This window comes from Mya arenaria, chromosome 2 (genome assembly GCF_026914265.1).
Source record: "Mya arenaria isolate MELC-2E11 chromosome 2, ASM2691426v1".
NCBI classification, from domain to species: domain Eukaryota; kingdom Metazoa; phylum Mollusca; class Bivalvia; order Myida; family Myidae; genus Mya; species Mya arenaria.
Window position 1 is genome coordinate 34,392,405 of NC_069123.1, and position 13,490 is coordinate 34,405,894.

The 13,490-nt window shown below is 34.4% G+C and overlaps 1 protein-coding gene across 1 annotated transcript; it reads right to left on the reverse strand.

Moving 5' to 3' along the window:
• Window positions 1-250: 250 nt before the first annotated feature.
• On the reverse strand, window positions 251-1,708 carry LOC128244814 (heparan sulfate glucosamine 3-O-sulfotransferase 2-like). Its single transcript, XM_052962904.1, has 2 exons — window positions 1,339-1,708; window positions 251-893 (listed from the first exon to the last, which is right to left on the reverse strand). Exons 1-2 carry the CDS (start codon window positions 1,662-1,664, stop codon window positions 257-259), a joined length of 963 nt encoding a protein of 320 aa, XP_052818864.1. The 5' UTR covers window positions 1,665-1,708; the 3' UTR covers window positions 251-256.
• Window positions 1,709-13,490: the final 11,782 nt, after the last annotated feature.

Here is a 13,490-nt window from a genome sequence, read left to right on the forward strand (position 1 = left end):
TATATATTTCCAATATTACAATTACACATTTCTTTTATACGAAACACGTTGTATTACAATTCTCAATGACAAAAACTGTCATATATAAATACTCAGCAGAAATATAAATCTTTTTGTGCATTATTATGTATTAAGATTTAAAAAAAGTAATCATAGAACATAAACATATGTCACACCTTTCAATATAGTTCATGTAACAACAGTTGCAACTATGGATTAATCGCAAGCAAGCATTCAATAAATACTTCACTTATGGTTACTTTTCTCTTTGTATGAGATTCCATTTGAACGTCTTGTTTATTACTTTAAACAAATACTGATTATAGGGACTATAGAAGTCGTACAGACGTTTAAGTGTTGTTGAATCAGTTTGTACGTGGTTTCTTCCTTTAGTTTTGCCGAAACACTTTGATGTCCTCTTTCGTTTTAATATCCTTATACACGGAAATCCACGCGTTTTGTTGAAATATATAAGGTTCCCATCTATTTCTCTTTCAACACCAATAAAGTCTTGCACGGTCTCTAACACAGCTAGAGGATTTGTAACGAGTTCCTCACCACTGACGATGTGTATGTTGCTACTTCCAAAATACTCCAACCAATTTGTGATGTAGCGAACGTAAATTCCAGTTTGAACGATTGATGAGTGTATATTGATGTCACCATCTCTACGTAAAACCCTCCTACGGAAGGTCATATTAGATTCCACTTCATTTTTACTAACTGCCTGAGTGAAATCAGATAGTGCTCTTATAACTGGGTCACGAACAACTATAACAAGTTTAGTATTTGGAGACATGTTGTATATCCTTTCTGGTACGTCTGGAGACACGAAGTACCTTGGAGTTTTCTCCATGGTGATCTCGTGTTCCTTCGTTGATGGCATTATTGATCTGAAATGCAGCATTCGAATACACAAAATCTCTTCTGAAATCTATTGATAGTACACTTACGGCGCGTTTACTCTAATATCTTTGTTTACAGCTCGATACTTTGTATTACTCAATTATAACATCACACTTAGTCTTTGATTTACAAAGAAAAAATGCAACATACATTACTAGCGGCAGTTATCATTTGCGAAAAAATCAAATTAATCTCTATGCATTTTAAACCCATTCTTAATATATGTTTCATTATATAGCATATTGAATCTGTTTAAGACGTATATACAATCATCTTTCAACTATTAATAAAAAATTCAATGCAAATATTTTAGCTATTTACAGAAAATGCCACTGTTCGTATAGCTATAAACTATGTCTTATTGTGTATATAACAGTACTAAAAGAGTAATAGTAACATACATACAAACCAAAGTCAATTAAAGGGTTCTACCTGTACCAGTCAAGTCCACGGTGGTAGTTTCTGTCAAAGAAGTGAGGCTCTGGGCCAGGGGCTTTTATTAAAGGATGAAGTTTCAGGTATTCCAATAAAGCTCTGGTCCCACACTTTTTCACGCCAATAATTATCACCTTAGGAAGCCTTCTAATATGTTCGTCTAGGGGCTTACTACTCAAGTTTTCAACTAAAAGTGGTATGTGATTAAAATTCAGTTTGTTTGTTGTACGATCCATTGAAGTTGTTGTTGGTTCTGTCAAACAGAGTTCTCTACGAGATAGAAAACGTTGCCTCCGACACGGGCTCGTGATTTCTGTGAACATCGAAGTATCGTTAACTGTGTTTGTCGTGCTATCTAACAGAAATATCCACGTAAATAAAACAAACATACATATGTAAAATATATTCACTTTTCCACGAATTACCATATCTGGAAATACCAATTCCAGATTAATATTCCATGTCTTCAATAAAAGTAAGTCCACAATTACAAATCCATTTTACAAGAAGGAATCATTTAAGATAGTTACACCACAGCTTCTGAATGTAAACGCATTTATTTTCTTGGAAACAATTGTCGAGGTTGGCTAGGCAAGTGGCATTTACTGTTCAAACGCAGCAGCAGTATTGGACATCGGCCATGCGACACAACTTTTCCAATTATGTGTCGCTCTGTATTGGCAAGGCACCTGTAGGATATCGGGTAGTAAAAAGAAAACCGTTTTGCTCGTCATGATTTTAAGACAATATTATTTCTAATTACAATAACTGCTGTATTCGATAGATTTGTGAGCATTACCATGCACGTTAAAATAAGTTAAAAGCACATTGTGGTAAATTTTTCATTCAATGTAAAGTTCATTACAAACGTTGTTGTTTTTAAACATAAGGCTTTTATACTATTATCTGAAATTGTTGTCCAAGACAAATATGTAAAGGTTGTCAATACGGTAACCTGTGAGGATGTAGCTTTACTTGACAACCGACATATGGTCGTTGCACAGGTATGCAATAAACTGTCGTGATAACAAACACCTGTAAACAAAATGTAAACTAAGAAAATGCAGTGAAATTGGCTGCTAATTTAAGAAAGTGTTGTTGCTTTACATACACACCATCTTATAAAACAATCTTACATACCAGTCCTGTTTAAAATAGCTGCCTGCTCTACCAAAATATATACAAAGAATGGTAGCTGTGTCCCGACCACTTAAATCAGTTTGTTAATTATTGTGCTATTATAAACAAAAAAAACTTGGTCTTCTGTAAAAAATGTTTGTTTTGAAACAGTTTTGTTTTTGATATCATTAATTTAATGAAAATGATTGATTTTATCCCTTTGAATTTATTTCATACGTCCGCGAGCTCTCCCGTGGAACTATTTTATTGGCGATGTTGTTTTTTGACAAATGTCAATATGCCAATGAACTAAATGATTTGGCTTGTTATTATTAATTGCAAAACTCTAAAAAAACATCAATATACGATGAATACACATTTTTGGAAAAACGGTAGCAAATAAGAAAAGGGAAGTCAATTATAGGAGGTGCATTATTCATTTTTTATTTGTTTCAACAGTATCAAAACAATGAAAATTGATTTCTGACAGAATTGAGAAGAATATGTGAAGATCATATAGTATAATTATCTACTGTACAGTAACAACTGATTATAAATTCATCATGTCCATTAAAGGCATTCAGCTAAATAATGAAACACTATACTGTTTCAACAGACCGTTATGTAGATGGTGTGAACTCATTCCTTGATCATTTCAGTTTTGTTTGCATTCCTGAAAACGATCTATATTACTAAACTAATCGTCTATAGCGGTTCATTGTCTAATTATTTGATAACTCATTCTTTCTTCTGTCCCTTGCTTTTGAAATATTATCTTAATATTTGCCTGTATATTAATCAAATTAAGTTAAGTGATTCCACGCGCGTTGTCCAAACAAAGAAGTAGTAATACTGATAAATTATCTTAGTGACGACTGAACAGATAATCCGTTACTATTCTTTGAAAAATAGCAGTGTTATTATGTCACCATATGCTTTTTATAAACTGGTATAACATGCATCGTACTGATTAAATAATAAGCTATTCACTCTAAGCTATGTTTGAATATATAAATTATCGATCTTGATATTTAATTATAGCCTTAAAGATATATTTGGTAATATCCATAAAATATTGAAGATATTGTTACTTGTTTTTAAACATTTGGATTATACCAACATAATATTTTTCATAACTATAATATATATAGTGTAGATAAAGTACTTTTGTTGCCAAATTTTAAGAGAAAACAATACAAGTCCTATTTGTAAGATATTTTATGCACTATTGTTTTGACCAATTCACCATTATCATGTATCGTGGAACATTATATTTTTGTTCCGTTTTTCTTTTTACTTCCATTTTTGTTCACTCATTGTGTCTCCAGGATATTACACTTTACTCTGTAAAAAGATATGAATTCAGCGACCGCACTGTTGTATACTTCCTTATGCGACTGCGTCTCTTCTGTACACTTGTTTCACACATAACCTAAATATGCCCCTTGAGTTTGTTCATTCCCCTACTCAACAAACCTTTGACATAGGATCAAGACTTACTCGTCTCTTAACCCTGTTGTTTTCCCTGGTAATATTGTTCAACACCATCTTCGCTTTCTCAGTGCTTGTGAACTTAAAGTCACTAGACACTAGACTCTGTGGTAAGATATACCGTGGTCTGCAATCCAAGAAGTATGACCTAGCAGGAAGCCGAGTGTTCCAGTGTAATAACACTTTTATTAGGAATTGTATACTCACACTATCCGTATATACTCTTTGCACCTGGTTGGCAGTACTTCTTAACCAGAGTGGTGACATCCATCCTAATCCAGGCCCTGCAGATCACTCATCACGATCATCGTTAGATTTGTCCCATAATTTATCCTTGGTTCATTACAATGTCCAATGCATATTACCAAAACTTGATATAATCAAAGCTGAACTTCTAGACTTCGATGTTTTAGCGTTTTCGGAAACTTGGTTATCACAGTCAGTTGACACCAACAATATTCTTCTTCCACATTTTCAGGCTCCTGAACGCAAAGATCGGGCAACCAACAATTATGGAGGTGTTATTTTATATGTCAAGGAAAATATATTTTATAAGAGGAGATTTGATCTAGAAGTTCTGGACACTGAATGCATTTGGATCGAGTTGGCTATTAAACCTAACTTGAAGATGCTTGTTGGATTGTTTTATCGACCCCCAAACACTTCTGCTGTCTTGGATTCACGTATTGAGGAGTCTATTGACACGGCTGTAAACACTGATATTTCTAACATTGTTTTGGTGGGTGATTTTAACTTGAATGCTACTCCATATTGTATCAGTCCTAAAATAGTGTCTTTATGTCAGCAATATGGTCTTACCCAATGCATTGATGAGCCCACTCATTTTACCGAACATTCTTCGTCTATTATTGACCTGGTATTTTTAAAAAAATACTAGAAGTTTGCTTCTCTGTGAAGTTGGAGATCCCTTGTTTGATCAACAAGTTCGCTATCACTGTCCCACTTTTGTCTTCTTTAAGTTTTGTAAGCCAAAGTTAATTTCTTATCGTCGTCTTGTATGGCTGTATGACCGTGGTGATTACAATACATTTAGAGCACACCTCGAAGATTTTGATTGGGACTCGATTCGCTCCAATGATCTTAATACATGGGTTTCTCGTTTTACTTCTACTATTCTTGATGGTGCCAAGCGCTATATACCTAATCGTATGATCACTATCAGACCTCAAGAACCCAGATGGATTTCATCGGATATCAAGAGGCTCATTCGTCGTCGCAAACGCTTATATAAAGAGGCGAAGAGGTCAAACATACCATCTACATGGAGGAAATTATTTCTAAAATTAGAGAAGCCAAGGCTTTGCATATTGACTCTATCTCTAAATCTCTACTCGAAAAGAAACATTCCAAAGGCTGGTGGTCTACCATTAAACAATTCTTGTCCCCTAACTCTGGTTCTCTTTCGATTCCATCTTTAGTTGTTGAATCTGGTATTATTCATAGCAATGCAGATAAGGCTGATGCTTTCAACACTGTTTTCGCCAATCAAACACATCTCACAGAGCCTAACAGTGAACCTGTACCACCGACTTACCATATATCCTCCCTACTAGCAACAGTCGTTTTTAGTCCCTCGGATATAGAGCCTCTCCTTCGTTCTTTGCCACTAGGGAAAGCTGTAGGTCCAGACACGATTAATAATCGTGTTCTTATTGAACTATCTGCCGTCCTCGCAAAACCACTTTGTGATATTTTTAATTATTCGATGTCTATTCCATCCTTTCCTGATTCCTGGAAGATTGCTAATGTTTGCCCTATCTTTAAGAAGGGTGAGTCTAATCTTTTCGCTAATTATCGACCTGTATCTCTACTTGACTCACTTGGCAAAGTCTTTGAACGTGCAGTCTATAAGCACTTGTTTAACCATATTGTAGATAACAATATATTGACGGATTTTCAGTCTGGCTTCCGACCATGTGATTCAACTGTGAATCAACTATCCTTTATATATAACAGCTTCTGTGAAGCACTTGACAACGGTAAGGAGGTGCGTATCGTATTTTGTGATATAAGTAAAGCCTTCGACCGTGTCTGGCATAGAGGCCTTCGTTCGAAATTGCATGCTATTGGCGTCCGAGATCATTTGCTACACTGGCTTGGTAGTTACCTACAACACCGCAAAGAACGTGTTATACTTCAGAATTCTTCGTCTTCCCTTCGTTACATTAAAGCAGGTGTTCCTCAAGGTTCCATTTTAGGACCCTTGCTCTTTATCATTTATATTAATGACATTGTTCGCGACATCGAAGCTAACATCAGTCTTTTTGCTGATGACATTAGCCTATCTATGGTAGTCGATACCCCTAACAATACTGCTTCTGTTCTTAGCTCGGACTTACAGAAGATAAGCCGACCCCTACATCCCCCTTTGACTATGCTTAACCATAACATTTCAGAGACTTCCTCCCATAAACACCTCGGAATGTTTCTTTCTAGTGACTGCTCCTGGTCTGCCCATATTGATTATATCAAAGACAAAGCATGGTCCCGTGTTAATATTCTACGTTCGCTCAAGTTTACTCTTGATCGTCTCACCCTTGAGACAATTTATATGACCTTTATCCGACCATTGCTTGAATACGGCGATATTATATTTGACAACTGCACTGCAGGGGAAAAGCAGGAACTTGACAAAATACAACACGAGGCTGCGAGAATCGTCACAGGTGCAACAAAGCTAGTTTCTATTGATAAACTTTACAGTGACCTGAACTGGCAGCCCCTTTCAGATCGCCGCACCAACCACAAACTTATTTTTATGTTTAAAATCAAATCCAATATTAGTCCTACATACCTTGTTAATCTCATTCCTTTACGCCCAGCCGATCCTAGGTACAATCTTCGAAACTCTTCGGATATTCCACTTATACATTGCAGATCCACACTATACTATAACTCTCTTGTTCCGTCTGCCATTCGTGCTTGGAATACTCTCGATTCAAGTTTCAAGTCCGCTGACTCAATACAAAGTTTTAAAAGCTGATTAGTAATACTCCTAAGGTTCCATATTATTTTAACACAGGACCTAGGCGTTTACAAGTCCATCACACTAGGCTTAGGCTAGGCTGTAGTCTACTTAATTATGATCTTTACCGGAAGAATATTGTTTCCTCACAAGCTTGTCTCTGTGGTGACTCTGAATCTGTCCGCCATTTTATGTTATTTGGTCCCCTTTATACCTCCTACATAGAGGATATGTTCGAGTCAATAAATTTGCTCGTCCCTGGTACAGCTATCACGCTCGACTTATTGCTAAAGGGTAACGTTCGATTTACTGATCCCGTCAACTCGCAGCTTTTTTCTATTGTTTACTCATACATTGATTCTACCAAGAGGTTTCTTTGAGTACTAACTCTCTAAACAGCTTATGTGTGCGTTGAAATTCATCTAATCTGTTTACTTTGAGACACATCATTCCCATAATCTTTTACTGTTTCTAATGATTTTGTATTATGAGCGCTTAACTCAGTTTATCTATATGTTTGACTTACTAAAATATTTACATTTTACTATAGCAATATTCATTTGTAGTACCGCTCAACTTAAAACTTGCTCTATATTTGATTTATTACAATACTTAAATTTCATAATAGCATTATTCTTCTACATTTATTTTAGACATATTCATCTTCTTGGTAAATATAATAAATGATATTTTGTGCGACAACCTTTTTCTGATTCGTAAAGTATACATGCATACGAAAATGATCTATATAAGCTATGCTTTCGACAAATTCTTTGTTTTTCATTGATGTATATATGTTGTCTTGTGTTATTTTCCTCAATAAATATGTTTAAACTAAAGAAGTAGTGCCGGTTTAAAAGATACTATACATCGACAGTGTAAAAGCGTTTCTCCCCCCCCCCTCTCATTAATTAGCAGTTTTGGAATTTTCTAGTGCTACATAAAGACTTCGAAATAAAAAAATAGGGTGGACAATCGCATTTCGGAAATAACTTGAGAGTTCATTTAGCTTGAACAAAGATTTTGTAACGTACAAAAATAATCACGTTAGCAATGTTCAGTACCCAGTGTGCTATTTTACTGGCTTCTACCTGGCGGTTACTCGAACAATTATTGATGACGATATGCAAATAGTCAGTTGTTTTGTAAGGTTGTGTGTCCCGTAAAATTTTGTTCGCTTTGGTTTCATCAAGTAAGCTCCTTGTTATTTGTCTTAACTGTCGGGATCGTTCATGTTGTTTTAATACATTTGTATCAAGGGAATGAGAGGGTTCAGCAAATTTAAAATATACTACATTATCGTTTTAGTTTTTCAATGAGTGTGGAACTGCGATTATCAGTAGTACGTATGTCTTGTTTTTCATGCACAAAGTCAAAAAGGTTCGCAAAAAGAAACAAGTATTTCGTATCAATGGTGATTGATTTTTGTTTGAAGTGAGGCCTTTTGCAGCAAACTTCTTCGAACTATTTTTTTTACCTAACCTTTTAAGAAAATTACAAAACCTTGTTAGGAGCTTGATTGCCTTCAACGGCTTTTGATATCTCAAAACAGTGACGATTGGCCATCCCTATGAAGACACTCAATTCAGGAACGAGTGATGTTAACGCCTCTAACGAGTTATTCAGGATATGAACGGCAATGTTTTAACTTTTGTTTGAGAACAGCCAACCGCGCTTACTGAGCTGAAGGCATTTAACTTGGGTTGCTTTACAAGGTACGAAACGAAACACTGAAGAAATGCCGCGATGCCGTATTGTGACACCTGTGCGTTGACAGTACTGTGAAGATTTAACACATGAGACTAATGTACTATTGTGGATAGCTCACACACAATATTGTAACGTAATGAGAACGTTAATGTTACTTTGATGAAATCATTAGCTTTTAATTCAATGTATATTTGTCAAACATGTTTTGATACTCAACACTTATTAATTATTATAGGGCAGTTTATTGGCAACACAATATGGACGTCTTATGGAACGTGACCATTCAAAACATTTAGTTAGGGTAATTTGAGGTTTACATGTTTTGGTAATTTGCTGGAATAAAAACATAATTTTTCATGAAATGTATATTTAATCAATACGCACGTTTTCGCTATATTATCTATTATGACCTGTCATGACTAATTGCTGTAACATCTTGATTGTCACGTTCCTACTTATGATTTAAGTTTAAATAGAATAAATAGTAAGACATTTGATCACATTCAATAAAAATCTTTAGAATAATGGTTTTCCAAAAATAATTACTGTATATGTAGTGGGTTTTGGGGAGACAGACTAGTTAGAATTATGATCCACTCTGTAAATATATTAAATTAATAATAATATGTACTTGGAACTTATCTTTATGTTTTGAGTTTCTTGTGACACTTTGAGAGTCCCGTAGCGTTACGCTACAACATTAACGTAATGATACCTGTATATTTACATGATTATTTACCGTGTTCCTTATTTATTTAATTTAAAGAATATTGTTCATGCTTTTAAAATAATTGAAAACTTCCTGAGATAATTATGTGATTTATAACCACATACTATGAACAATTAACTACAACATTGCTGAACATTACAGAAAATATCCTTGTTCCATAACATGAATAACGAAACATAAAAACCATTTGTTCTGGAGTTGCTTATGTTTTTGTTCATATCTTTGGACAAAGAAATTAAAAATAGCTGATGACTGATGCTTGTCGATTATTCTAAGGCGATTTTGAACACCTAGAATTTCAATAAGTTTCAATAAAAGACAAATACAGGATACTTTCAAGTCACGCAAAGACAACGAAAAGAAGAAGTATATAAAACGTTACATCTGACTTTATATACAAAAATATATTAGTATGGGCTGTTCGAGAGAATTCACTTTGTATTTTGGATGAAATCGATATTATCGCTGTTGAAAGTATTGGTAATATGTTCATTATTCTTATTAGAATCTGAATTAGACTTTTCAATACAAAAAGCGATTTCACACTTCGACTTTGACCGATCTCTCACTCCATATGTCATAAAATATTTACTAAACATGATTTAACTGCTTAAAAGTATAATGTCTTGGACGAGTTTGCTAACCTGTGAAATCCCTTCTACATTTGAATAATTGACTTTGTCCGTTAATTGACCCGACTGTTTGTCATTTAGTTTTACAAACATTGGTTACAATGTTTCTTTACATAAAACATTTGTTTTTATTAATTTTCTCAATTCGGGTTTATGTTAGGGCTTCTTACAAGAAACATGTGTTTCATTTCATATTGATGAGAACCTTTAATTAATGCATGTCTTTGAACGCTACAATAGCAACTATTTAATAAACCTGATAAGGTGATTGTAAGACCATATTAGCAACTTGTTTTTATTGAGGACTGTTGATCTCCCTTAACATAATACGCGTTTGATCCTCAAGCTTATTTAGCTCTGTAAGGAAGGTTAAATGTAAATGACTTATTGTAATTTTCGATGAACGACACGCATGAGTGGTTACGATAAACACGCTCATCGGGGTGCTTGAGAATAATCAACAACACTTATTGGTAGTTTTAAGACATGCTCACCCTTTTGGTTGTTTTGCAGGCGTCAAGAATATTACATTTTTCAAAGAACGATATCGGTTTGTCATCTTTGAAAACCAATGTACTAAAGGGTTTTATTGAATGTGAATTAGTTTCAAGAACGATTTCAAAGTACAATTTATATATGTCAATACAAATTGGTTTGCTATCAACACAGTTGTGAATATGTTCATGACCACGAACATTCAAGAAAAGTTCATGAATTTTCATTTCATAAAATTAAAATTATTTCAAATCGATCAAACGTTCATGATTGCAATAAATGAACTTTTCATGAATAAGATATTGGTTACACTCCATGACTTTTTTGTGACACTTCATGAATTTTTGGAATAGTTAATAAATATTTAAAGAATACAGATCATACTTGAACTAATCATGAACGTCTTCATGAAAAGTTCATCTGAACCCTAGGGGTTACACCCAGAAGGGTGCATGAACTATTCATGAATAATTATGCACCTTAATTTTTGTTCTAGATTTTTATAAACCAGATGCTTTACAAACTAATGACCCTTGCGAAACTCAGACATACAAATCAGAACAATTCTGGAACTAAACTAGATAATTATATAACGGTTCTGTAACTTTCAACTAATATGTACTATTACATTGCTGGCTTTTTAAATCAGTGTTCTGTAACCTGTTATAATTTGAAGTTGTGAAAATGGCATTGCTGTTTGTGTCTCATGACGCAGACATTTTTGTTTTTGTTATTGTTGTAATGTAAGATGCACACATCATGCGAACGGTATGTGTTGTCGTTATTGTTGGAGTTTCAATTTTATCTTATGAATTGTTTTGCATGTGTATTTTTCTTTGGATGTATTGTTAGGTTGTAAAATATGTTCGTGGTTCTTATATATGAAAATCCAAATAGCTAGGTTGTACGAGCGATAAATGTCCCTCACATTGTGCATGCTGTTGCAATTTGATTGATTTGCAGTCTAACTCATCACTAACATGGATTGGAAGGTGAGACTAGACGTGAGTGCGAAAGCATTTGGTTTCTTTGGGAGGACGTTGCATCGGCGAAAATGAAGGTCATCATCGCTCTAGTCAGTGCGTGGGACATGTTTACAACTCTTACACTACACGTAACTGGACAACATACTTTGTCACTGAGACACCAATCCTCTCTAGATCTATGTCAAGGGATCATCTTAACATGGATTGGTAATCAATTAAGGTGTATATAAAGAATGTCTGGTTCATTAATTATGGTCACGGAAAATGTGTGGTTCATGAACTGTGTTTGGTTTATGAACTTCATGAACCATGTGTTCATGAACTCTGACTGGGTCATGAAATTCATTACATTTTGTGTTCATGAACTCTTACTTGTTCATAAACTGTTATGTATGAACTCTTTCGTGAATGAAAAAAAGACTCATTTTAAGTTCAAACACAAATCATGAATTGTTCATAAACTGTTCACGAATTTATTCATATCCATTTTATGAATAATTCATGATATTCGATACATGGAAACAGTCATTGTTCCTCGATGGCATTTCAGTCAGGGGTGGAGCAAGATGTGTTTTTGAAATAACTATGAACATATAATTATTAGAATAATAAAATTCTTCTCAAGTTACAAACTGTTTCCGTTTGAACACACCCATCAAGTCTGTTTTTATAAAACACATGTTCAATTTAACAATGCTTTATAAACTGAAGAAAAATATATTGATTATCCTTAAACATCTCTAAACACGTTATTATATCAATTTGTTTCACTGGTGACATCATGGACATGCCATAACATCAGTATGTATTCAAAACAAGTGTGACGCTACGGTTTAAAAGAAAGCAATTACTATCAATACTTTACTATGAAAAGTTTTGATCCTTACTGAATATCATCGCATTATTTTCTTTTCAAACGGAATTTAAAAAAGGCGATGCAGGTGTTGGATTCGATTGTGCTTCAACATGAATTACATTATAGGATTGATTTTGTTCTACCTGTTATTCCATAGTCAATTAAAAATAAATTATCAATATTTGTGTATGCCATAAAGAACCTGGTTTAGACATTCAAATACTACAGTTCAAGACAAAGAATGCATTGACACAATCCATCAGAGCTTTGCATAGGAGCAGCTTATCCAGATTGATCAATGTTCTGACGGAAGATATTATCGCAAGACATATTGACAAATTGACAACAAAACAATTATAAAAATGCATATGGCAATACAAAGTGGTTCAAATAACAGAATGAAGAATCTCTTATATATCATTTTAATTTATCGATTTCTTTCATCGATATTGGAAAACAAATTTTCTAAAGCAAACACTAAAATGAGTACTTCAGTCTGATGTATTGCTATATTGATGTTATCAACCCTACGTAGAACTCTCTGTTAGATTCCTCCTCACATTAACTAACTTCATGAGTGAAATCAGGTATTGCTATGATGACGAGGTCACAGATAGATACAACAACTTTGAAATTGCAAGACATATTGCACATTTTTGCCGGCACATCTGGAGACACGAACACACATAAGTCTTCTTTATGGTGTTCTCCTGATCGTGTGCTGCCCGCATCATTAAACTGAATGACATGATTTTGATAACCAGCCCACTCTCTTTGTATGTATTGACAAAACACACTATATGCAATCTCACAGCCGTCACGTATGCTATAATATATAGTATATAGTTCAAACGGGTAACGCCGCTGAACAACACTGAGGTAACGTCAGACAAGCGTGTCGTGTACTTGTCTAATCTAAGAACCATTTACAAACTACGTCTCAGCGGGTTACAACTGGGTTAGATGTTGCTGTTAATAATAGTATGGGCTTGAGACTGGAATACGCATCAACTGATTGTAGTGTATTAAATAAATTAAATTTTATTGTTTCGTAGTTTAATCAACAAAGCGAGCTGATCTGTAGCCGGTTTAGATATTCGAAATACATCGCCCAAGATAAAGTATGCATTGACTCAGACCATGA